A 26,996-nucleotide genomic window follows, 5' to 3' on the forward strand; every position below is an offset into this window, starting at 1 on the left:
TGTTGGGTGGTATCAAAAATCAGGCTCTCCAAAACTTGTAAGAATCCATGAGGATGTAATTTGTTCCAGTTTAGAGCAGATGGCAGAGGGGAAGGCAATTCTTGCTGTGGTTCATAGTAGTAACACAGGGCCTGCTTGTACTGCTTCTGAAAAATCAGCTTTTAAATAGAAGGGAGATACTCTATGAACTTCATGCCTGACATGTAGTCAGCCTGTCATGTTGTGATACCCTTTGTTGACACTTTCCCTTAAAATCTCGAGCTGTTAGAATTACACAGGAGACTATTACTGTTGTTTTCCTGTGAGTTTCATCTCCCATGCTTTGCTGCCTCTAAGACAAGACTGCTTTAACTTCTCATTATACTTAACATATCCCCTAGTTTGTTCAATACAATTTATGATTGCATCATGACAGTAATAGTAGGTTGAAGCTGGAGGTGGGTGAGAGTGGGTGGACAGGCAATGGTGTCAGCACTTTTTCAGCTTGATTTCATCCTAGTCTTCCCTTTCCATCACTGAGAGCACTTAATAGTGAACATAATTGAAGCAGATGTGTTGTGAAACATTTCTTCCTCTAAAGATGTCTTGCATCACTATCAGTGATGCTTGAACAGTTGGATGAGGCATACAGTACCCCCTGCAAGCTGCACAGATCCGTGTGTGTGGTACTCCTGGTCTCCCACTGGCCATCTGTTTGGCAAATAACAATGACTGAAACAGGAATAAAATAAACCTGGGATGATGTTTCTCCTCTCTGGACTGGTTGCTTCTACTTTATCCCTGTTGCCAGCTTTGCTCTGTTACAAGTCAGCAGTTAAAAACAATCTGATCTTCCCCATGTGTCCACACAAAAACATCCTCAACAAAACATCAGTGAATTACATTGTTTAGAGCTGGTATTTTATCTATAGCAACTGTATTAGCCCTGGTTGCTTACGTGGGTTTTAAAGCTAGCTTTGTAAGAAGATTAGCATGGTACTAATAGTCTCAGGCCACAGTAATGTTAGCCAGGGTGGCCACTTGCAAGTCCTACAGGAGTACGAAATGCTGTGTTAACATTGAAAAGGGGAACTGGAAGTCTGTTCTCTGAATTCTGTTCAGTTTGAGAGCTGGTGTAGTTCCATAATATAAGACAGTGAGAAGATATTTTAGTTGCTGCTCCCTATTTTCAGTCTTCCTGGTGTGTTCTTTTCAAGGCTCAGACAAAATCTTTGATGCAGGGTCCCAGTTCAATTGTTGACTTTTTTTTTTTTTTTCTCCATGCAGATAACTGAATGTTTGGGTGCCTCTGAGTACACCTTTATTAAACTTTATGAAGGCATTAGGTGCTTGCATGGAATGTGTTCTCAGCACTCTGAGAAATTAGAATTTGCAATAGTTCTTGGCACGATTAGATGAAATTTTTGGGCTACAGTATTTACCTATTCTCTTGGTAAAGTGCTGCAGTGTAAATGAACATGTGTAACTGTAATCTTGGTGTGTGCTAGATTAAGCAAATAGCAACTGACAGAAAATGCTGAGGCACTTACAGTCCTGAGCAGATCAGGCTGTAAGTGCCTCTTAAAAAAAAAAAAAAAAAACAAAAACAAACCCAGACAGTGTTTTTAAAATACCACTTGTCCTGCTTAGAGACTTCACAGGTTTTATGTGTCAGGTAAAGCTTTCATGTCTGTTTTTCTGGAGACTGTATACATTTTTATAATTCAGGAGGACTGCTGCTGGGACTCTTGTGTATCATACTCTGGTAGTCCTACTTGATGAGTTCCCAGCTCCTGTGTTTTGAGCCCTTTATTCACTTGCTTTCTAGTTCACCCAAAGTAGGAAGATGCTTTTCCTTCTAGTAACAGAAAGTAATTTCCACCTTTCTTACCACCTTCAAGAAAGGGGTAAGAAGACGCAGAGATACTGTTATACCCTCTGTAGCCTTTACCATGCTGGCAAATCCTGATTTTGATCCTTAGCTGCAATGTTATATCAGGGAACATGGAGTTTCTAGTTAAATATATGAGCAAACATGATAAATATTTAAATCAGCAGTACCATTATTCCTCTGTAGTACAGAGCTTCTGTACATAGGTCACTGCTCTGTGACTCCTGCCTGATGTTAATCCAGCTAAAGAAGTTGCCTTTTTCATCCTCTTTGTCAGCAACATTCCTGTTTCTCCAGTTTTAGGCACTCGGGACCTGTGTCAGCCCACTGAGTGCCCTGAGGAGTGTGCTGGTATCTTGAGGGGCATAGTCAAATGCAGGGAGCTGTACATACATGGCAGTTGTTGTGATCAGCTTGAGAATCTCAGATATGAGAGGAAGAAAAAAATTTATAATTTTACTTCTTTCTAAATGAGAATTCAGTTTTAATCTGAAAGACTGGCAGAAGTAGTTTGTGTCATTTAGCTGTTGAAAGAAAAGGAACATGAGTTCTTACACTGCTGTGTTTGGAGGATCTCCAGCCAGAACAGACCCATATTTTTATCTGGGATGGTGCTGGGACAAATCTGTGAGATCCCAGAGAGCAGCAAGGCTTCAGGATCGGGTAAAGATACAGAAATGCAGAGTCAGTTGCTGTGTGTTTTGTACCTTTGGGCACTTTTGGCTGGTATCCTCCAAGACTCAAACACCACCTCAAAGCCAGCTGACAAATGAAGGTAATGATTTAATTGTCTGGCTCACAATAATCAGCAGACACTTGTATTCTTGCCTTGAGGGCTTTTGTGTAGGAGTGGTGAAAAGGAGAATTGCTTAAAACAGACCTGAAGCTTGTAAGCTGTGGCAAAGTAACAACTGCTCCAAAGCACAGGGAGAGATCTTTCAGTTTTCCTTGCACTCTGGCCCCCTGATGATCCCATCCAAGAAATGCAAGTGGAAATATTTGGCATCAATTAAAGAACTGCTTTCGTCACACAAAATGACATTTTGATCTGTTCTGGTTCATACATTTCAAATTATTTAGAGAGGTGTATTTGTCTTACAAGAAAAATCACAAAGATTTTGGGATGCTGTGTCTTGTGTAAACCTTGACCCCAAGGGAAAAATAGCAAAATAAATAATGCTTTTATGGGCATGAGCTTTTGCTGCACTTTGTGTTTAAGAACTTCACTGAACAAACCACTGTAAGCTGTAGGCAGTTCTAGGGAGTAATTTTTATCTTAACATGGCATGAGGCTTTTATTCACAGTTGTGTGTTTTCCAGAAATGGTTGGTATTAAGTCATAATGCTGTTTTAAAAGTTACTGCTCCCAAAAGCACAGCAGCTTTCAGTAACTGCAGTGGCACTGCTGGTTTAAGAAACTGATCTCATGGATTTTTGCATGAGGAAAAAAATCTCAGTTTAAAGCTTAATTTTCAAGTTTACTTTTTACAAAGTTGAAAAAGGATGGATTTTTTTCAAGCTGTGTAGAAAAACCTCACAAAAATCCATTTTGGTACCCTCCTACTTGATAATGTTAATGTAGCAGAAAGTTCTGTTGAGATCTGTGATGCTAGTTCCTGTCCTGAGAAGTGCATCCATCAATATCCTTCTTTGAGAAGTGCCTTGCACTGGTGAGTGTTTGCTGTCTGGTAGATACTTGTGGTGCACCTGCAGCCCAAGATCTCAGTGCCCACCACTGCTGTTGAAAAGGATTTTTATTGCCATTTAAGTTTTGTTTTAAAATGCAGAATTCTTGTTAGATGTCAGAGTACTGCAATTAAGCCCATCCTGTGCTTTTTTTTAAAGTACTTGGACATTTTTTAGGTTGCTTAAAGAGGGTGATCTGAAACTCCAGATCTTTGATCCTCCTCAGTGTAGATTGTGAATTCCAGTTGCATGTTTTCATTTGTGGGCTGGATTCTGAGCAGTGCAGAGTCAGACTCAGCCACCCAGCACCTTCTGGAGAGTTGCTCAAATGGAGCTCACTGAAACTAAACTGACTTTCTTGACATTAATTTATTCTGTATGTCGTGATAAATTGAATTTAAATCTTGAAGTCTTGCTGCAAGCTAATGAGAGAAACCTGAAGAGCCACATTTGTGTGGGAATGTTCCAGGGCTTGTCCCACTCTTACTCCCTTATCAGCTGAGACACTGGTTTTGCTTGTTTGTGTTCAAGATTCTGGCAGTGTCTACCAGACAACGTTTAGCTTTGTGAAGCTGAATCTCTGCTCTTGAGCTATTTATAATCGTTCCTTACAGATGCTTGTTCTTTCTCTAATGGCTGTTCCTACAGCCTTGTTCTATTCCCTTGCATGCTGCTGTATTCTTAGTCTCTGGGTACCCTAATCAATCCCATTAACTCTCTCCCAGTTACTCTTTTCAGCGTGCTGCCCTCTTATTCTGGAAAGCTCCTAATTAAGCAGGAACATTTGTAAATTGGGAGTAACATCGTAGATAAAAAGCCTGATACAAGTATTTTTATAAATGGATTTATTACTAATTCTTTGTGTAACTGATTTGGCTTCAAGGTGTGACACTGACTGTTTGCGTTTTTAAAATCTGTTTACTGTATACATTCTATAGATGTTTTTAGTGTTGTTCCATCTCTAACCACTCTACCTCTGCCCTAGGTTACTTGCCCAACAGCTTCCATGCAGTGGAAGCAATGCTGGCTGCTGCAAACATTGGTGCTATCTGGAGTTCCACATCCCCAGACTTTGGCATTAACGTGAGTAGCCCCAGTGCCTGTGCAGAGCAGCCCTTGCTGTGCCTCAGCCCAATGCCAGGGTGATAAATTCGGGTGGCAGATGGATTCTGTTCCCTTCAGTCTTGCTGCCACCTCCTGGCACAGCCGAGTACTCCGGAGCTTTTCCAGAGCTGCACAAACCTTCTTGCTTTCAGTTGTCACTACTGATTTTCAGCTTGGTGATTTGAGTGGCTTTAGCTACTCACTGTTGGGGTGTTTTCAGATGGACTCCATGGTCTTGGTGAGCTTTTATTTTATTAAATATGCTGATGAGCAGCAGTGCAACAGAGTTGTGAGGTTTGGCTCTTCCTCCTGAATCCTGCCCTGGGCTGCTTAGCCACACTCCAGTTTCCACACTCCTAAGTAGTCCCATCCTTTGCCTCCTGTGAGGGTGAACTCAGCACCACCTTGGTTGGTCTTTTCCACAAGGCTTTATTTGCCCACAGTGAGGAATTTCATGCTAATATCACTAACCTGATTAACTTATTTTGTCCTAGAAATAAATGCTGCGTGTGAAATCATGACATCCAAACTGATGTGCCCTGGAAGCTTTGGCAATATATTCTGCTTCCTTCAGAAAGTTTTTAGGACACATCAACCACACATAAACCACTTCTAAGAGGGGGCATTGAACCTTTCTTCTATCTAAAAGTTTACACAGGCAAAATGTAGTGTTTGTGCATTGCACAGTGCAGAGAGCAATGTTTTTAGGTGATACCCTCAATTTCAGTGTTTAACCCTCGTGGCTGGGAAAATGTATGGAACAGTCCTTCCTGGATTAGCGCTAGAGGGCAGCAGCATTCCACACTCTTACACTTGAGGGTGTATCACTAGGGAAAAAATGATTAAAAAATCATTACAGCATGTAATGATCAATCTGTTCTACAAATATTTTCTGCTTGCTCAGAAAATGATGTATAGAACGGTATAGAGTGTCTTCTGTGCAATGTGATTCGATCTCTTATCTGGGGGAAGATTGTTCACTTTACTGCATTTCAAAGGACTGGTGTATTTTCTGTCCATGTTGGTGTGCTGTTGTTTTCAGTGCCCAGCTTTTAGTTTTTTCTGATAGCTTTTTAATGAAACTTGGCCTTGGAGCTGCAGTGCCATCAATATCATTTATTTTCCATTGGCAGTGTGTGTTGGCATGAATTCAAATCCTAAAATCCTGAGGGAGATAAGCAGAGACCCTCAGAGACATTGGCTTTCACCCTTAGGAAAAGCTATTCTTCCTTCTGTGAAGTTGCATTAGTCCTGTTAATTATAAACAAGGATTTTTGTGCTCGGAGAAATAATGTAGCATTTTCAACATTTAAGTCCAATTGTGTATGTGTGTTTTGTGAAGCTCAGAAATGCCACTCCTCAGAACTGCCTACACACTGCAGGCTCTGAATGCCATCCCTCTAAAGTCTTCAAGCGCTGAGGAAGTCTGCTGTCAGAGAAGCACTGAGCTCCCTCCCACGCACAATGCCACTCTTGGCAGCTGCTGCTTCATCTCTCTACTCCGTTATCCATTTCCATAAATTAATGGGAAAGTGGTGCTCTGTGGCCTGTGCATGAGAAATGGTTGGGTGTACAAGTTTATAAAGAAGCTCTCCTCCCAGTGAGGAGCCTTTGGTGAGCTCCAGCACAGTCAGTGCAGCTCCCTTCATGGGGCACTGCACAATTTTTTGGACTGAACTGGAAGCTCATGCAATAGAATGAGCCATATCTGCTACACCTGAGCTTTTTATGGAAGGAATTCCTTGCTGGGCCATCTGGTTGGATTAAAGTTCCAGTGCAGCAATTACATGTTCCATCTGCTTGTATTGCCTTTGTATCATATCAGGCTGCCCTGTGGGATTTGGTCCTGCCAGTGCTAATGAATCTAACTGGGTGTGTTAGCAGATTTGGTAGGACCCTGAGAATTGGAGCCATCTCTGCTTTTGATTCACACTTCTCTTCAGATTTGACTCTTCTGTTTAGAGTACCCTTAGTGCTCATTGGTCTTAATTTTTAAACATCAGGCAGCATGGAAATGGGATGTGCGTGCTCTGCACTCAGCATGGGGATATGTACACACATATAAATGCACACAGCACGTGTGTGGCTGCTTGGTCTGTTCCTGGAAAGAAGGAGGTATGAGAATATACCCAAGAAGCAGGAAATTTGACTTCATACTCCCTGAGAGAGTAACTGTAATGTATTAGTTAAATCTCCATTTCTGAGTTTGTTAGGTAACACATTAGGGGCTTCTTGAAAACCTCTTCTGTCACCAGAACAGATTCTGGTGATTTTTTTGTTTTAAAGTAATTGATAAATTTGAATGTCAGTGCATTGTCACTGTATTTTCTTATAAGGTGAACAAGGAAAAGGAAACACATCTTTGATAGGAGGGAAAGCTGTTAAGTGACATTCCCAGCACATTTATATTTAGCCATATCCCTGTACCTTACCTGTGGTATTCAGTGAGCTTTCCTGAGGAGACAGCATGGGGAAATCATCAGGACAGGACTCCTGTCCTTTTGCAGCAGATGTTTTTGCAATGCTGAGCAGCCCAGCTTGGAAAGGAGTTTAACAGAGATGAGTTGATTGTGATGTTTTTGCTTTCATCTTCTGATTTGGTAAGAATTTGTTTCTCATTTTGGCTGCAAAGTAGAGGGCAAAATAGAAACCAGAAGAATAAAGAATGCTGGGAAGAATAAGCAGATGACTCAAGTCTGATTTCTGCAACATGATTTAGGAGATTGTTCTTGAACAGCTAACTGGCAATTTTACAGTATTGTGTAATCTTGCGGTTCTTAATGCTTCAAGTAATGGAGCTAGGGAGGTTTAAACCTGTGTGTTGAGAGCTTTTATTGAAAGGATTTGCTTCTTGCTGTTGAATACAAAAAGATCCATTTCTGGTAGGCTGCTGCATGCAGTGTACATGGAAAAAAGTAAATGCCAGAAGGGTTTTAATCTCAAATAGGGTGATAGCTGTGGTAAACTCCTGAACACAGTGTAAGCTGGAGGAGACACCTGAAAATTTAGCATTTGAATGTGTTGTGCTGCAGAGATTGTAAAGGAGCTGTGGTATCTTTTGTTGGTAATCTGTGGGTGTTCAATATCAATTTATTTTGCTAAAAAACAGTGGTGAGGTTTCCTTTGTTGATGGTGGCAGAGCAAAGCTGTCAGGTCCTGTGAGGGGCCACCTCACCCACATAAATGCATCTCCCCCAAGACTGGTGTTTGTTCCCCCCAGCAGCCTTGGGGCACGTGGAGCCTCTTCCTGCAGGTGCAGCCAGGAGTCCTGGGCACCTTCACGGAGATCGAGTGCCCAATTCCTGCTCACATCACAGCTGCTTGTCCTCTTTACATGAGTCTAATCTGACTTGCAAGGTGATTTTTTTTTTAGCTGTTTAGAGAACTCTGTGATCTTGGCTCTTCCATAAAGGATGTTCTGTGATTTGTGGGGGTTTTATCATTGCCTGATATGTTTGGGGGGTCACGAAATAGATTGTTACAAACCTGTTGTGCTTCAGAGATCTTGTGTGAGTGAAAGACAAGCAGGCAGTCTTTTAACAACTCTCCTGTTAATTCCTGTCCTTACTCGTTGCTTGAATTGAAACTTGCATTTAGCACCCCCTGAAGTTTCCTCAGTTAATTTCATGTTTTTAACACATTTTTCTCTTTGTCCCTAGGGTGTACTGGACAGATTTTCCCAAATTCAGCCTAAGCTCATCTTCTCTGTTGAAGCTGTTATATACAATGGCAAAGAGCACAACCACTTGGAAAAGCTGCTGAGGGTGGTAAAAGGTATTTCACTGCATCCCACCTGGTCTGTAGTTCTGTGAGCACTCAGAGCCTGCGCTGCCACTGCTTGTTGCTGTCCTTCCTTCTCCACAGTGTCACTGTGGCCATTGAGATTTTCAGAAAAGACCATTCAACTTTTACCCAAATCTGTTCTGTAATTTTAAGTCTTCTGTTTGCTTATCTTGAATAGATCAGAAATTACCCAACAGTAGAAGCAGGGGAACAGGGGCTGATCATGGTGTTTTTAAGCTCAAGCAAAGTGCTGCTGAAGACAAATGGGGAGGCATTACAGCACTAAAACTTTCAGATTTACACGTAAAAGGCTGGCAGCATTGAGGAAATTACATCTTGGGTAACAATTTAGTCCTCTGGGGTTTCAATACTCAGTGCCTCAGAATTATTTCTGTTACTTAGTGCATTAAACTGTATGATTCAATCAGGCAGAAAAGACCTTTGGTTATGTAACTGAAGGTAGGAAATAATTCTTTTCTTCCTTCTTCCAGGGCTTCCAGACCTAAAAAAAGTGGTGGTGATTCCATATGTATCTTCAAGAGAAACCATAGATATTTCTAAGATTCCAAACAGGTAATGGGAGCACTACTGGGTACAGAGGTGATCTTATATGTGAGCTGGGGTAATGCTTTCAGAAAGTTTTGAAATGTTCATTTTTTTTTTTTTCTCCCCTTCTTATGCAGTGTCTTTTTAGAAGACTTCCTTGCCACTGGAAGAGGAGACCAGGCTCCCCAGCTGGAGTTTGAGCAGCTGCCTTTCAGTCACCCTCTCTTTATCATGTATTCCTCAGGCACCACAGGGGCACCAAAATGCATGGTTCACTCAGCAGGGGTATGTCCTCCCTCCTGGAGCTGCACTGTCTATGCTTAACTGCTTGGGTTACATTTTTCCTTTAGCAGTATCACACTGTGATTTATTTTAAGGAGGAATTGATTGCTGACAGTTTTTCAGTAACTTGCAGTGAACCTTCTTATTTGTTAGTGGCTGTTTGAAAGCAACTGTGGATTGATAAGGATATAAAATACATTAGTTTAGAGGTCAGTGTGGAGACCTTTTGGATTCCAGGTGTTTCCTGGAAGCAAGTGCCATTCACAAAAGCACCAGTAGAAGTGGCCTGACTGATACTTGAAGAGCAAAAGTCAAAGAACTTGGGTGTTTGCAACTGATTTTTGGACACTGTTAGCTTGAGGCCCATAGGCAGTTTTTGCAGTTTTTTATTATCTAGATAATTTTTAACCTTGAACTTTACTTTGTTTATCAGTTCAGAGTATGTCATCCTCATCAGTCCTTGTTTTTTAAGGAAGGAGGCTGGAAGGTTGGTGTCTCTGAGTGTAGGTTTTGCTTTGTATTGAAACTTTGGTTTAGGCAGTGACTTGTTGTTGCTAACGGCAGTAGCTGATACTGGTGCCAGAATGCACCTTGCTCACATGCTTTCCACTTGCTATTGATGTTCTAAAGGTCTTAAAGTAGAGGAAGTGACTGCAGCAGTGTTGAAACTTTAATTCTGCTATAATCCTTAATAGAAGGTAGGTTTTTCTTCCATTTAAGGCAGGCAGGATGTGTTGTCTGGAGCATTTGTAGCCATGTGTATAAATGGAACTGCACAACTTTTAGCCAGAGTCCATCATTTCTGCTGTTTGCTCTGCAAGTCAGGATGAGCATCCTGCAGGGCTGGGTGGCCTGAGGGCAGGATCCTTTGATGCTGTGCCCACAGTGTGTGTGTTCTTGCCTCTCTTTGATGGCAAGGACTGGAGGATTTGCCCACAGACAAATCCCCTGCTGCCTGTAAACACTCTGCTTTATATGCTATCAGTAGGAGATCATACCAGGCAGCATGTGATGTACAAAATGGTCCCTTTGGGACACAAATCCGATGTTTATGAAGAAGAAAGGAGGTGGATTTTCAAGTTTGACAGCTCTTCTGAAGCTGTGCTGGCTTTAGACTGGTTAAGTACTTGCAGAGGTGGATTAGCAAAAACAGGACAGGTATTTTGTTCAGTGATAGGTGATAAACAGTAGCGATGAAAAATAGCTGTAGATCAGACAATAGGACTTTTCTCTTGTAAAAACTCTTTCTTTTCCCATGTTACCTGTGTTAGCTTGCCCTGAATCATGACTCTGCTCTCCAGCTGAATCATGCACAGAGCTACCTTAAAGTTTAGGTCCAGACTACTCATCCTTGCTGGGGAGGAGAGCAGGTGATGGATGGATGGATGAATAAGATCTGTTGTTTGTGAGGATTCTATTCACACTGAGCAGCTCTGTAGTGGTGCAGGGTGATTTCTTTCTGGTGCTAACACCTGTGGACTACAAGCAAATTGCTGCATTAGGAACCTCAGTGTTGGCATCCATTGTAAGTCAGTTTGAGTAGGGCCTACACAAAGTCCATGCAAATAAATTCTTAGATGTCTTTTACACATTTGATTGGGTTTTTCTGTTTGTTCTTGGCTTAGTCTTGTTTCCACTGGAATTTATAGGATGATTCACGTTGATTTGATTTTAAAAAAAGCAGAATTAGCCTCCTGTCTTTGTTTTATTTTCCAGCCTTAGATTAAACCAAGTGTGTCTTTGGTAGTGAAAACAGCAAGAAGAGATGACATTTTGGTGAAGAGATTTCAATTATTGCTTATTTATAGTGTGCTTCAATGCTGTTTTGTTACTGTACTGATTTTTAGATGCAAATATGCAGCTTACTTCAAATTCCCAACTCGTTTATCTAACTGTGCAGTATGTTTCTGGTCTGTTTTCTTGCTACACAGGGAAATGACATACATAAATAAAGAAAATTAAGCCAGGTCATGGGAGATGATTTAAAAATGGTGGCTCAGAGGAGTAGGCTTTTTTTTTTGGTCGTGGAAGCAGAGCTGTATGGTTTTGGCCACTTGGGTGTGCTACAGAAAGGCGTTAGTAATTGTTATTCTTTAGTCCTAAAAGCATTGGTTCTTCTTGCCTCATTCATACCAGCGCCCTTTCCAATTATTCCATGTTCCCAGCTATCTAAGGAGAGAATTTTGGGGTAAAATCCTCTTCAAAGTTCATGTCTGTCCATCTCAAGGACTTGCAAGGCTTGAGCTCAAACCTGTGCGCTGCTGCGGATTCCTTGTGTAGCTGCAGGCAAATCCCTCTCCCTGAGCACTGGTGGAGAGCACTGCTGCTTTGAGGCCAGCCCTGAAGCTGCTCCTGGCTCTCTCAGCTCTCTAAGTGCTTAGCACTGGTCCCTCCTGGGCTGTGCTGGGGCTCAGGAGCAGCTGTGCCTGCTGGTTTTTAACACTCCAGATGCTCAGCACTCCACCAGCCCTGTGTTGGTCCTGAGGAGGACAAGCAGACCAGGGAGTTTTATCAGCTGCCAGATCTGTTGTGAAATGATAAATGCTTGGGGTTTATTTGGAGGGTTGTAAAAGTCCTATAAATAAACAAGTCCTATAAATGAACTCGAGAGAGCATTTTGGTCTGTGGGTTCTTTAGAACAGCTCTGCCTTTGTTTCCAGCCTGAGATGTACCAGGTTTTGCAAGGAAATTGTTCATAGCCTGTACCTAAAGTCATTGTTAAAACTCCCCTTTTGATTCCAAAACTGTGAAGTAGTAAAAACTAAATGAAGGAAAAAAGAAAACCAATATTTATTTTAATTGAATATTACTTTCGATTTTGCTATTTTGTGTGTCTCTTTCAGAATCTCCTGCAGGGACAATGTGCTTTCCTTTATAAATGCAGTAATTATGCCAACACCTGCAATTCTTTTGGCAACCTTACCAATTCAGTTCGACACAGTGTTTGTAAATCCCGATTTTTTGGGTGATTTTCGGCTGTAGAGGATGGTAGCTGTAGCTAGATGGCAGCGTTGTGACAGCTGAAGGTGATCAAACAGCAGTAGGTGAATTCAGACCTGGTTCCTTTGAGCAGTGAAGTGAAAATAAGATTTACTCCTTTATTTTTATTTAATGTTTTCTGCTTTTTCTCCTGAAGCGTGTGCCAGTTTTATGACTCTCCTTTTTCATTTCGAATGTTTATCTGTAATCTTTTCTTTCAGTGTAAATCTTGTTTCATGCTTATGAGGCTCTTAATAGTTTCACTATGACTCCTTGCATAAATGCAAAAACCATTTTTTTTTAACATTGGCTACATTAATTTGTCACTGCAGTGAAATGACTTAATGAAGTAGTCTGTAAATTTATTTATCCTAGCAAGTTATGCTTTAATGATAATCAGGAAGGTGGTTTAGCAGCACTTCCAACAAAAGGAAGTAATACATTTAAGGGCATTATTAATATTGATGCTCTGAGCAGTGAGACATTTCACATTTCTAGTCACTCCAGTGTTTACAGAAGATCTGTATTGTCAGGTCTTTTGTCTCGTAGATGTTAATAGATAAGATAATTTGGATACATAGTGCTAATGTTTAGCAGCTGGTGCAGTTTATAGCAGCTCTCAGTCCTTCACTCCTCCCATTGCCCAAATACACGGACAATGAAACTGTCCAAGGGCTTCTCTTGGAAAATCTGACTGGTGAAAGCCTGCTGTTAAAATGAGGGTCTGCATGGAGTACTCTGCAACTCTGATGGCTGTGTGGAGTTGGAAGGGAAGGAAGTTGTTTATTCCATGGATTAAAAGTGATGTGCAGTGGGAATTGCTGAGGTCTAATGAGAGAGGCTGAAAAGTTACGTGAGAAAATGGAGAATGCAATTGCTGCTGCTGTTAGATAGGCCCTGGGATTTACTTCAGTTGTAGTTAAAGGAAATACTTGCTTTAATCCTGGAGTACGTGCTGCAAGGTATTGACTGTGTTAGTATTTTAAAAGTCTTAATGTGCTGTCAGAGTTTTGCTTTTCATTTATGTGATTCTGTATTTTCCTTTCCCTGTTTTTCCAGGGCACCCTAATACAGCACCTGAAGGAACACATCCTTCATGGCAACATGACCAGCAGTGATGTGATTATGTACTACACAACGGCAAGTGGGGCTTAAGGCATTGTTAAAAACACTGAAATATATTTTCCCTATAAAGATGGGACAGCTTTTCATACAAATCCACAAGTACATTTCTTTGTGTGGTTTTTTTTTTTTTACTGCAAGGGTTTGTCCTATCTGAGTTTAAAAAAAATCAGGTGAAATAAGAAAATGCAACAGGGACCTTTTCTGATGAAAGGTCAAACCCATGTTAAATGTTTCTGACCTAGCTGGTGAGGAAAATGGATTGATTTTTAGTCTCTTAGGTTTATTGATCAAGCTGCCTCATCAATATCACCTACAAATCAGATTCCACCTTCCTGCAGGGCTAGGTCATACTGAAGATGAGAATTTCAGTCATGTCTCTGTTTTGGTTGTGAGGAAAGAAGCTGCCCAGCTCTAAGCCTCACCTCATCTGTGCGGAGTTCAGTTATGTGGTGGGGGGTGTTTTTTCCAATGCTGGGATTAAAAAAAAATGACTCCTAAGACTTCTGTGACTGTAGCAGTTTGAGAAGGCTGATGTCTTTCCTCATGAGTTCCTTTCTGAACTTTAACATGACTAGTCAGCTTGGAATGTCTCCATGGAGGGATCATGGTAATTGCCTTGTCTCAAAGTTATCCTGTCTCCTGACTCGTGCTTTAAAGCTGTGTGTGCAGGGAGGCATGGAATCCCCATCTCATTAGGTGTTTGTAAGGATCAGTTAGATGAACATCCATCAGGAACATGCAGCTGATGCAGTCTTGGGACAGGTGGGAGGATGAGCAGAGCTTCAGCCTTATTTGCTGGGGCTTAGATAATACGGTCAGACAAAATCAGTGGTGTGGGTTTAACAGCAGGAGAACTTCAGGCAAGGGAAGTGGTGGCACCTCTTGCATAAGGACAGGGATCATGCTTTGGTCCAGCTTCTGCCAAGATCTGCACCAGTCCCTCCTTGTAGAGTTCCCTGTAGCCCCTGTGCCAGCAGGCAGCACTGCTGGTGCTGTGCTGGAGCTGCCAGGACTGCAGGCAGTGAGCTGACAAACTCATGGAGGCTTCTTCTCTCCTCCAGATTGGCTGGATGATGTGGAATTGGCTGGTGACTGCACTTGCTACAGGAGCTTCAGTGGTCCTGTATGATGGATCTCCTCTAATTCCTTCACCAAATGTGCTCTGGGACCTGACTGACAGACTAGGGTATGTATCCAGGATTAAATAAAGGGTGATGGCATTGGCTCCTGTCACAGTGACCCAAGCAACCTCACTGATGTTGTCCTCTTGGTCAGGAACTCACACACAGCGTGACAGTTTCTTTTGGCTCAGCCTTGAGTGGAACTGCTCTTAAAAATTTGTACTAAAACATTTTTTGAGAGAGCAGGAGAGACAAAGAGCTGATTGTTTCAAATTTGAGTCAGGTATTAGAATTCCAGGCAAACAAAGACTTTTGGTTCAATAGTTTTCAAGAGCAGCCTTTTCAAAAGGCAGTAATTGGGAGCAACCTGAAGAGCAATTTCTCAGCACACTCAGAACTTAGTAAATAAGAACTCTTTTTTCAAGCAGCTCAATATAAGATTTTAATATAGAACTTTGACTTAGACATAAATTGACTGGAAAGGCTCAGCAGGGTTGCTTATATTTTCATGTTTTGCTTTTTAATCTATAATGCCTAATTCATGCTGATAAGCCATTCAGTAATTGTTTCATACCATTTTTTTGTGCCTGAAAATGTTCACAGCACCCTTTCTTGAAGCCTAGAGAAATGGCAGGTAGCAGAGAAACAGCTGTAAAACCCTGCAATTGCATTTAGCTTCGTATACTTTGTTAAACTTTGATTTTTTTTTTTTTGATTTGTTTTGTAACGTTCCTATTTTGCCAGCTGGATGTAAGTAGAAGATTTGAATTTTAATACCAGTAAAACAAGTGTCATTTTTAATTGGTAATTAAAATTGTTTGTCGTGGAAAGTGGATGACAAAAGATTCACTTTCTGACTCTGCACAATTAATAATTTAAACTTCACTTGTCTTTTGTGACATGTAATATTTAAAGACTGACATTTTGTCTCTGGCTATTATAACTGAAGCTTAATGCCAAGTCAAAATGCTTCCAGTAAAAAAAAAAAAAAAAAAAGCACAAAAGAAACCCACAAACTTCAGCCGTGCTTCACCCCACAAAGAAACCCTGGTAGAACAACAGGCAAAAAAAAATGAGAATTGAGGAAAAAACCCAGCTTATTTTTAAGCATTGTTTCCACATGCCAAAAGCAAGTGAAGATAAATGTGTCTGCATGTCTCACTTTTGTAATCTGGCGCTAAAAGCGGTGGCCATCTGGGTGCTGCTTCATCATGCAGTCTGTTCCCAGCTCACTCATATGTTAAATATGTTAAAAAAAAAGAGCTTCAACATGTGAAGACTACCTTATTCTCTGAAGATACACCACACTTCCCTTCAGAGAGCATATTCTCAGGGTATCATCAGGGTATCTCATCCTGCGTGGCAAGAATGACTCAAGTGGACATCCATTAATGATTTGTGCAAGGGAATTGGGGGATGGTGACTAAATGCAGTTATGTAGCATTTGGAAGGAAATAATTGGAGATTTGGCTCTACATGTGCTGTAGAGGAAGTGTCAAAGAGCTTAAAATAGAGAAGCATTTTGTATTCTAATGTAAAATAAGCACTGATTTGAGGCATGGAAGGAAAGTGAGATGTTACACAAGAGTAAAAATAGTTCACATGGTTGAGGTACAGGGTAACTGAGGAGCTGTGGGCTCTTGTGGTGGAAGGTTCCCTGCTCATGGCAGGGGTTGGAACTAGATGATCTTTAAGGTTCCTTCCAGTCCAAACCATTCTGTGCCTCTCTGGTGCACTGGCCATGTGCCTGATAAATTGCTCTATGCACTGATGTTTGTGCAAGGAGCCTGTTCTACCTGAGAGGGGAGTCTTCCACCAGAATGGCAAAGGAAGATATCCCCTTCTGGGAGTGCTGAAATATCCCCCTCTCTCTGCCTGGAACAGTGTCCTACTTTCCATCCTGCCTTTGGAGTAAAAGCCAACCTGGAAGGATCTTATTTAAGCTCTGCTGGTGTTGGTATTGCCCATGCTCTGCACTCAGGCTGTGTCCCTTATCCTCATCTATCTCTGGGCATTTTCTTGAGTTTATTGCTGTAATGTAAAGTGAATCAGCAGAAGGCAGGTAAGAGGATTTCCTGACTGTCAGCAGCAGCATTAAACTGGCACTTCCATTGATAGATGGAAGAAACACAGCCTTTGTTTCAAGTTTTAATTCTACTATTGTATTGAAGAGCTCTAAATACACCTTACAAGGGCAGGATTGAATTGTTCAGTTGGGCCAAGTTTCCTGTTGATTTAGGCACAGGCAGCTCAAGCTTTTACCAGTGGAAACTGAACAGGTGTGTCCAGAAAATCTCTGGTTGCTGTCCCAGAGTAAAGTAATTTTTGTCAAACTGTGCCCTGAAATGGCAAAGTTCTTCTGTGTAAGAGGGTACCAAGGCACTCTTGGACAATTATGGCCCATTAATCAAGTAAACATTGTAACATTCTGTGATGTCTTTGGAGCAGCTACAAATTCCTGTAAATGTGAATGTCTTCGTGAGATGGGAAAGCTCTGCTTAATATTTAAAGATAGAGTTAAAAGTTTCAGAGCTGCAGAGATGACATGTGATCAGACTGATTTGGATAGTTCAAAAGGATGTGCCTTGCACTTAGAAAGCTTTAAGAGGCTGCATTGTTTGTCTAATCCACATACAGAGTGTGTAACAGCCTCTGCTTACTGCAGTGGGAATTGCAGGTCTTTAGAATCTTAGCATATTTAAATATGCAAAACATGTAAACTTTTTTTCCCCTCTAGGATCACCATCCTTGGAACGGGTGCAAAGTGGCTGGCTGTGCTAGAACAGAAAAATTTAAAACCATGTAAGCTTCAAAAAGCTGGTGAATCCCTTCTGTCCTCCCTCCTACCTTTCCTCTCCTGGTTCTGGCTCCCTATCTTGTTGCAGTCCTTTATGTAATTATTCTGGATTGTGGTGACAAATAGCTCCAAACACTTGTAAAAACACTGCCTTAACCTGTGCTGATTTTCTCCTTTTTAAGGTGAAACACACAATCTCCAAACACTCCACACTATCCTGTCTACAGGATCACCTCTCAAATCTCAAAGCTATGAGTATGTCTACAAACACATAAAAAGCAGTGTCCTCCTGGGATCCATTTCAGGTGAAGCTTTTATGCTGCAGCATCCCAGTAATTCTCTGCCTGTGCGGTTCCTTCCTGCTTGTCTGTGCTGTGTGTTTGGGAAGCTTAGGGCTTTGGATCATTTGGGATTGGTTATACTTAAACTGGAATGAGCTGTCTTTTTAGTGCTGAGGTTCTTCTGCATAATTCACTGTGCCATAATGAAATTCCATTGCCATAAAGGCACTCTGAAGTGTTTTTGGTGGATGTTTTGGATTTTAAGTATGATCATTTATTTTGACTGGCTGTCCTTAGGGGTGGCAGGGTGAGATCAAGCAGAGATTATTAACCTACAGAACATACTGTTCTGCAAATAGCTGACTTTAGCAGAAAATACCTCTTGGATAGTTCCCGTTTCAGTTGTTTTGTGCCAAGTAATTGGCACTGCAGACAAGATTTTTTTTTGTAGATTATATAATTAGAGAAATATCAAGCCCCCATGCTGTGCAGTTTGTTGTGAGCAGTGCTAGCTGAGGCAACTTCTGGTCACATAAGGTCCACCACAGCACTCCTCATTTTGCTTTGTAACAAGGACTGACTTTTTCAAAGGGCTTTTTAACTCAGTTTGATTTTTAAAATATAACTATTCTGCTACTGAAGTTATCTCAGACTCTGGGCTCAGTGAGCGTAGTGCTGAATCTAGAACTTGTTACTACAGACATTAATAGACTCAAATGCAGAAGCCTATTCTTGAGAAAAGCTAACATGATTGATTTATGTCTTAATTCTCTTCCATGAAGTCCTAGAAAGACTATAAATATTGCAGTTAAGTAAGCAGTTTGACAGTATCTGTTTTTCTTAAGATAACTGTTCATCCTGAAGGCCTGGCTCCCCTCCTCCCATGCTGATAAAGTATAACAGCTAAGTAAATGTTGAGTGGAATAGCTTGACTGGTTACTTTAAACTAATGAAAACAAACAAGAGAACATTTCTAAGTAATTCTGTAAATATCTGAAGTCTGTAAAGTAGGGCCTGCTTATTTTCTCTCTCCTATAAATGGAAATTTCCTTAAATGAGATTAAAGAGACTGTTGAAAGGAGAAAAGTTACGCCTTAAGGGATAGTTCTGCATGAAAGGCATACACATATGACAAGATACACAAAGTAAGGAAGAAAACCTTTTAATAAAAGTCACAGCATCTTAGATAATGCTGTTTGTTCTATGCTGCTTAGTGTGGATCAGAGGCCTTTGGGCAAAGGTTGGCAGTTGACTGTTTCAGAGTTCCTATGTAGTTGTCACGTTTGCTTTTTCCAAGAAATACTGTGTATTCTAAATGGATTTCTTTTATTGTAGGTGGAACAGATATAATTTCATGTTTCATGGGTCACAATGTTACAGTTCCAGTTTACAAAGGAGAAATTCAGGCCAGGAATCTTGGAATGGCTGTAGAAGCTTGGAATGATGAAGGTAGCTATGATCCAAAATACTGTGCACACTTAAGATCATCTAGCTACTGTATTTTCTAACTTCAACAACAAGTAATAAGTGTAGATGCTCTTTGCTTTGTTATTCTGTTATTTGCAGAAAGGAAATGCGGAAAATACCTCTTTTTTTTTTTTTTTTTTTTTTTTGTCAACAGGAAAACCAGTTTGGGGTGAAAGTGGAGAGCTGGTTTGTACCAAGCCTATTCCCTGTCAGCCCACACACTTCTGGAACGATGAGAATGGAAGCAAATACAGAAAGGCTTATTTTTCAAAATTCCCAGGTATGTAATGAAGGGCTTTGGATGATGCAGTTGGAAGGGAAGGCACAGGCTTATTTGCTGCTACCCAATGACAGCCACAGGTGCAGCTTTGAGTCCCTATTTCCAGGGTGAGAACTCCATGGTGTTTCATAATATCTCCCTCTGTTTTCTTGTGCTTTGTTTGGACAGGGATCCAAATAAAACCAGTAAGGATCTCTGCAAAGCTCTAATCTCGTTTTGCTGCTGCTCTCACGAGGCAGATCTGCCTGTCAGAGTCTGCAGTGCAGGCGCAGTGCTTGGCACGGGTGTGAAATGGAAGTGCTGAATAGGTCAGGTAGCAATCAGCTATTAATGAGTGCTGCTGCACCTCTGCCAGGCTGCTCCTGCCTGGCTACAGGAGTGAATCCCAAGGGGAAAGTGCTGAGCTGCTACCTCATTAGCATGAGGGTTAAATATATATTAAGTATATGCTGCCTCAGACATGCATATTGTGCATCCTTAGCCTTCTACAGAATAAAGGAGCAGGCACCTGTGGGCCAGAGGCTTTTGGTAACTGTGGAGGACTCTGCTCATCCAGGGCTTTTCCTTATGTGGCACAACAATGCCAAAATCCCTGGTGCCTCTAGGGCAGGGATATTAAGGAGCAGGATCTCCAGCTGCTGTTTTTCAGATGTGGAAACTTTTTTTTTTAATAAATAGCAGCAATACAGAGTCAACTCACAAGAAAAATCAGGATGTGCAGCAGGAGATAATCACACAGGAAAACTGAGGAATGTCAAAGTTGCAGTCTGCATGTAAGCCTGACAGCAGTAAATAGAGAAAAAAATAATCCGTGTGACAGTTTTAAGACTGAAATCACTGAGGTTCTGTCTGGATCCCTTTTCTGTCTTTCCTTGTAAATGGGCTTGAGATTGTAACAGTTAAGTTAAAAAATGGTCTTATGTGCAAATAATTGAGGTTGGTATTTTTCCTCAGAAAAACTTGAATAGAATTGGGTTGTACTTCTGCTTTTGGCAGCCTGCTGTGGCAGTATCAATCTTAAATAATAATGAAAAGTCAAACCTGATTTTGCATTAACACAAATCAAGAACAGTATGCACAGAAACTCCCTAGGGAGTTGTTGATACATATTACACAAGCTCAGGAAGCTTCTTTTACAGAATTGTGCATAATAAAAAAAATGGATCAAGAAAGACAATGAATCAAGGTGGGAATGTTGTTACTTTTGTGGAAGATGCTTTCAGTAATTCAAAATGTGGTGTTCAGAGCAGCTATTCACTCGGTTCGTAGAGAATGCTGTGTAGTCATGCAAACAAGCAATCAGAAGATAACCTGGGGTTTGAGCCTAATTTCTGAGCTGCCCCTGGTGTGCTGGTTCTTTATAGTAAATGTAGTGTGGGTTGTTTGGGGAGTTCAGTACTGTCACCCTGGCTGTGGGCAGTTCTCAGTGGGTATCTGTTGTATTTCTGTGTATTTCACTCAGTTAATGCCAGTTCAGTTACACAGTGTCTGCTGTGACTGGATGAAGAAGAAATCAGCTGCTTAACCTTTGCCATTTCCCACCAGGTGTTTGGGCCCATGGTGATTACTGCAAAATTAATCCCAAGACTGGAGGAATTGTCATGCTGGGTCGCAGGTACAGTGTTCTGGTGGAAGTGTTTGGAGTAAAGAGGTGTTAAAACTTGCAGCCTTCACCTAGGATTAAATGTACACCATTCTGTCACCCTTGTTAGCTTTGTATTTTTATTAAATCCCATATTGTGGATTTCAACCCTTAATTAATCAGAGCAGCTGGATTTGAGGGAAGGGAGCTCATTTTGAGGTTCTACCCCAGTTCTGTATTTACGAGCACAAGGCAGTACTGGGCTGGGTTTTGTGTTCCATGGTTCATAATGGTCACAGGAATTCAGATTGAGAGTGCAGCACATTCAAGGTGGTGAATTGGGGAACTTGTTTTGTGGTCTTGGCTTTGCCATCATCTTGTTTTACAGCAAAACTTCATTTCAGAAGGTATTTAGTTGTGCCTCTGTCAGTGATCAGACATTCAAGATCACAACTGGGGCTGAGTTTACTGCTTGCATTTCAAAGTTGTTGTTTGCACCAAAGTTGAATGAATTAATGTTGCTCTTCTCTGTAAAGATTCATTCTAATGAGTAACATGCCTTTTTGACTCAAAATTCTCTTACAATTCTGTTTCTAATGTGGTTTTGCTTTCACTAGAGAGACTTGGTTAATTGCATCAATTTTTCCTCTTCATCAAGCTGTAATCACACTTTAATGTTTCTTTGTTTGTCTGTGATTTTTCAGTGATGGTACATTAAATCCAAATGGAGTAAGATTTGGAAGTTCTGAAATCTATAACATAGGTATGAAATCAACTTTCCACCTCTTCCAGCTACGACATTGTTGCCTTAAATCCAGAATTTAACCATTATAAAGGGGATGGAAGGATTAAGTAAGAACAAACTTGCTGTTTGTCAAATGAGACAGTGCAGAGTATATTAGTATCAGTAAAATTTCATTTTCTACACTTGAAACTGCTTGCTTTCCTGAAGTATCTGTAGGGTGGGAGATGACTCATTGGGATATACAAAAGCAACATTGTATGGAGCAGGTTTTTTCTTTCTTCCCTAACCTGTCAGGCTTTTCTTTTTCCCCTAAAGGCAAGCCCCTGACACTGTTTTTGTTGTACCTTTCCTGATAATTAGGAGTAGTTCTTGGGCTTGTGCTTTGTATTTCAAAGACTGTGTTGTGACAGGTGGGGAAACTGTCCCTGCAAAGGTGCTAATCTGAGATTTGAGGACCTGTTGCCTTCTTGTTCTTGTGACACCAGGCACTTTCAGTGTCCTGTCTCTGCTGCAGTGGGGCCTGTGAGGAAAGCCAGAGAAAGTGGTTTAGTGCAAAACCTTGTTACCGATTTCAAAAGTAATAGCAAAACTTTGTTATGAGCCTAAATGGTCCTTAAACCTGGATTTTCACATAAGAGTTAAAATTTCAGAGCCAACAGAGGTGAAGCTCAGTGCAGGATACCCCGGGCAGGGTCTGTGGTGACTTTTGTTCGGTCCAACCACAAAAACCGCGCGTCCAGAACCATCCACCAACCCAAGTGCTAACGAGGACTCCCATTTCCAGTGGAAGCCTTTGAGGAGGTGTCCGACAGCCTCTGTGTCCCTCAGTACAACAAGGACGGCGAGGAGAGGGTGATCCTGTTCCTGAAGATGGCCTCCAGCCACGCCTTCAGCCGCAGCCTGGTGAAGCGCATCCAGGACGCCATCCGCGCCGCGCTCTCCGCCAGGCACGTCCCCAGCCTCATCCTGGAAACCAAAGGCATCCCGGTATGGCAGGAGAACGGCTGCCTACTGTTTTCTTTGTCACCTTGAATAGTAATTAAGGAGCAGTTGTCACTGCTCTTCAAACCCACATACATGGAAATTTTAGCATCTCAAAAGTGTATTCGGGCTTTATAAATAGTTTGTCTATGTTGCCTAGCAACATCTTTTCATCTCCTCTTCAGCTAAGTGTGTTTTTTGTTTTTTAAATGGGTTGCATTTTCTCAGTAATATGTACTTAAACCCCTTAAAAGAAGATATTAAAAAGGTAATTCAACTTTAGCTTCTCTGGCTATCCGTAAGCATATTTTGGTTTTATTTTCCTGTTACGAGTGACTTTCTTAGGAAAGCTGAGAGCACTCAGGAAATTCAGAAAATCACTTTGTAAACCAATTCACTTTTACATCTGTTTAGCCACTTAAATGTAGCTCTACTGCCTTAACTGTAACAGTAATTAAAATGAAATTGTTGTGCTTATTCAGGGGGAGAAATCTGTGTAGCTAAAGGTTCTGCATGCTCAGTCTTTTGGAGCTGTGTTCTGCTAGAGCTCTTTGTATGAACTCTTCAGGTGGAGTGTCTGGTTTTATAGGCCTCTCTGATGTTACAGCCTCCTCAATGACTCTGAGCAGCAGAATGGAGATGCAGAGTGTGGTTTTCCCAAGTCTTATTTGCACAAAGACTTGAGTGTGTCTAGAGAAAACACTTGGGACTTCAGAGCCATCATTACTGCCAGTGTAGGCTTCCATGTGGAAGTGCTGTAGGATTCAGGACTACTCTCTGTGGTCCACAGAGGGACCTGGTCCTGACCTGATGAGTTTTTTTGTTTCATGATGCTGTTGGCAGATAGTTCCTGGCTCAAAATGTCTTCCTTGCATGAGTGTAGAATCCCCTAAGTTCCCATTTTCTGGGCTCTAACTCAGCTCGTGCATGGAGTGTTGAACTTGTGAACTGTGTGAGTCACCTGAATGTACAGCAGGGAGGTGTTAGGGATGGGCTGCTCCTCAGCAGAGCCTGCTTAGATCATTAATTAGGTCACACATTGACTGAATTGAGTGAGTTTTAATTACCTTTCAGATAAATGTGCCAGTGGTGAAGTGATTGAAGCCTGTCTCCCATCTTTCTTTAAAAGTTTTGATTGGAAGGGAAACTGCCTATTTTCTGCTACTTTCAGAAATGTTTGAATCCTCATCTGAAAATACAATCTGATCCTGACACTGTATTCTGGTAGAAACAGTACAGCTGTGCTGAGGTGATTGAGTAACACAAAGCATGGTTTTAATAGGACATTCAGGTGTTAAAAAACATAGTATGGATCTGTCTAGTTCTGTCCTGACCACATAAACACTCTGGCAATCATCCACAGGGTTTAGTGATTAAAGTAAACTAATTTACTTTGAACAGCCTGATCTTTTTTTAAAGGAGGGAGTTCCCTTGCAGGCCACTGAGCTATTCTGGTTTCTGGGCTCTTGTGAAAATTAGGTTGCTACTCATTGAGAAGAGATAGAAGTGATTGATTAAGGTGGCTCAGGAGGGGAGGGTTACACATGACTTCAGCAAATCTAATAAAGAAAAGTTTGATTTGTTTTTTTTGTATCAAGACAATATTGCAAGAGTGTGGTGGGGGTTGTTCTCACCTGGCTCTGAATGGTCTCCAGTGATAAATGGTGCTGCCTGGAGCTCAGGAGTTTCAGTGGCTTTGGAGGCCAGGACCAGCCTGGGTTCCTCCACGAGCAGATTGAGCAGTGAAGCAGGTGGGGTCGTGTTCCAGAGCAGGCAGGCAGCACTGAGGAGGGATTTGTGTGTCAGCTCCTCAAAGGTGCCATCCCCAAAATGTCTCAGTGGTACCAGCACGAGGAAGGGGCTCATAAAGCCTTGGTGCCTCCCAAAGCAGAGATCACCCAAATGGGCCTTGGCTGTTCCTGGTCACACTGGAGTAGATCTCCTTACCGTGTCAGAAGTTTTTGCTCTGATCTCAAGAGAAGAATTGGGGGTTTTTTTCTGCAGTGTCCTTACTTTGAGTCACCCAGTGTAATAGAATTTGTGTGATTCATAAGCGGAGGTGAAGCCTCTGTTGGTTACAGTTTATTTTATTTGTTATGGTTTGTTTTGAAACATTTAACTGTAGAGGATGGCTGAAGCCCAGAGTTTCACTTCACCCTTTTGGAAGAACTGTCCATTTCAAATAAGAAAATCATGATTTTCTTCTTCCAAAGCCCAGTGCACTTGGGCTTTGTTTTTTGAGCCCACCCTTAAAAATAGTTTGAAAATTGAATGTCAGAACATAAAACCAAACATTTTTAGTGTTTATACCATAATTCTGATCTGGTTTTGTTGTTTTATATTGGAGCTTGATCGTGTTCTCACAGAATTGCCAGTAGGAGTAATAAACTGACACAAACTCTTTGAATTCTACCTACTCTTCAAGTGATTTTCAGAAGAAAGTGCTTCAAGTGTAACAAAAGGCATTCTGCTAAATTTTGATAGAGTTCTGGAATTGATGGGGGGTTTCATGAATATTTGCATAAAGCTACTACATGAAAAAAAATGTAATCTTATCTTTGCTGGTTTTGTTTTTCAGTATACGGTAAATGGGAAGAAAGTGGAAGTAGCTGTGAAGCAAATAATTGCAGGGAAAGAAGTTGAGCAGCGGGGAGCTTTCTCAAACCCAGAGGCTTTGGACCTGTACCAAAATATTCCTGAGCTTCAAGACTATTAAAGTCACTTGTTTGGGGGTTTTATTTTTTGTGACTGCCTTTGTTCTGTATTTGTTTTGTATATACCAATACTGTATGTAAAGAAAAAGCTCTATTTAATACCAGTGGTTCTTTTAAAAGGAAAAAAAATACTTCATGAAGTGCATTATGAAAGGCTTGGGTAAAGCTTAGCTCCCTTTTATTGGTTAAATATGCCATATATTTTGGAGGTTTTTTCCAGCCTGGAGGGAGAAACCTGCTTGTTTTGATTTTTATTTATATGAGTGCATCTTTTCTGGTTAGATTTACATCAGCAGCCCATCAAATGGGAGCACCAATAGTTGCAGTTGCAGATAGAATATTTCTTTCATAAAATGTTTTCTTTTTTTTTTTAAACTGGATTTTTAGCAACATTTTGCAATCCATGTGTTTGTTCCCTGTGAGGAATCCATGGCAGTTTTAACCCCTTGACCCTGAGACATGCAAGTGTTCTCTGTGTAGTGTGCATTAAGATGTTTTTATAAAGCCAAACCATAATGCACTAAACCCATTTGACCTGACTCAGAATAATTTCAGTCTTGAAATCTCTCATGGTACCTTTGAGGGTAATTGCTGCTTCATTTTGTGCCGTAGCCTTCTCATTGTTTTAAGCTGTTGGCTGAGAGGCTTCTGGGGGCTCTGAAGGTGAAGGGAGCATTTGCCCCCTCCTTATTCCTGGGGTAACTCCAGGTTATTTCCATGGAATTTACTGTCGTTGCTCTGGATTAACATAATTACAGTTGAGGAAGATGTTTAGCAAAATGTTCCTTGGTTGAAGTCCTTTATTGGCTCTAAGGTTAGCTGAGGAATTCCAGTGTGTTTTCTTTATTAAAAGCTGATGGGTTTTGTAACCTTTTTTTACTAAATGTCATGTTGAGAGTGAGAGACCCCTTTTCTAGGTCTGTAACCCTCCGGTTTATAAAGGGAAAAATACTGTAATTTAAAAACTGAGCTTGCTAAAACAGTGAAATGGAAGCACTAAAGTGTTTTGTTTTTCATAAAATACAGTTGCAGTAGCTGTACCAACCCTCTGGCATTCAGTGTCTCCTGCACTATTTGAATTTTGTGGGTGAAATATTATTGTACTTACAATTGTGTTGAATGCATTCAGCGTTGATAAAGAGTTAATTAAAAAAATCAATTCTTTATATATATAATTATATATTACATCTCTCAGCTGTTACTGTCTTTATTTTCCTTTTAACTGGGTGTCATGAAATAATTTTTAGATTAGTTTGTTACTGATTTAATGGGTTTAATCCAAGTGCAGCTGAGTACAAAACTTTCTGTGCTGGTACTTTCTCTACTGTAGTGAGTCAGGCCATGCTGCTGTGATAAGATAAATACCAAGCACCCATTAGAAAAGTATAAAAAGGAGCTACCAAGCTGCCAATAACCTATGATTAAAAGTACTTTTAAATTCCTTCCCCTCCTGGCTTGCTATATATAAATTTTACATTAACTGTGACTTTATATTCATTAAAACTTCATTATATTGTTCTTTAATTCATGCAAAATGTCTGAGGTTTACAAAGCCCCCAGATTAAATAGTAATTTTGGGTTATTTCATTAATTAAAGATAGTTTAGAAGCACAGATACATTAAGAACATACACACTGCCTCGAGGCTGCTTTT

The 26,996-nt window shown here is 41.0% G+C and overlaps 1 protein-coding gene across 1 annotated transcript in view; it reads left to right on the forward strand.

Moving 5' to 3' along the window:
- AACS (acetoacetyl-CoA synthetase) overlaps positions 1-26,530 on the forward strand; it is a 37,860-nt gene extending 11,330 nt beyond the window's left edge. Inside the window, exons 5-18 of the mRNA XM_048322837.1 lie at positions 4,542-4,639; positions 8,320-8,434; positions 8,935-9,016; positions 9,127-9,274; positions 13,310-13,390; positions 14,437-14,561; positions 17,234-17,298; positions 17,476-17,598; positions 18,910-19,023; positions 19,196-19,321; positions 20,867-20,936; positions 21,608-21,666; positions 22,433-22,635; positions 25,208-26,530. Coding sequence (XP_048178794.1) covers positions 4,542-4,639; positions 8,320-8,434; positions 8,935-9,016; positions 9,127-9,274; positions 13,310-13,390; positions 14,437-14,561; positions 17,234-17,298; positions 17,476-17,598; positions 18,910-19,023; positions 19,196-19,321; positions 20,867-20,936; positions 21,608-21,666; positions 22,433-22,635; positions 25,208-25,345 — 1,547 coding nt within the window. The 3' untranslated portion in view covers positions 25,346-26,530. The remainder of the gene's footprint in view (positions 1-4,541; positions 4,640-8,319; positions 8,435-8,934; positions 9,017-9,126; positions 9,275-13,309; positions 13,391-14,436; positions 14,562-17,233; positions 17,299-17,475; positions 17,599-18,909; positions 19,024-19,195; positions 19,322-20,866; positions 20,937-21,607; positions 21,667-22,432; positions 22,636-25,207) is intronic.
- Positions 26,531-26,996: the final 466 nt, after the last annotated feature.

This window comes from Corvus hawaiiensis, chromosome 18, assembly GCF_020740725.1.
Source record: "Corvus hawaiiensis isolate bCorHaw1 chromosome 18, bCorHaw1.pri.cur, whole genome shotgun sequence".
NCBI classification, from domain to species: Eukaryota; Metazoa; Chordata; class Aves; order Passeriformes; family Corvidae; genus Corvus; species Corvus hawaiiensis.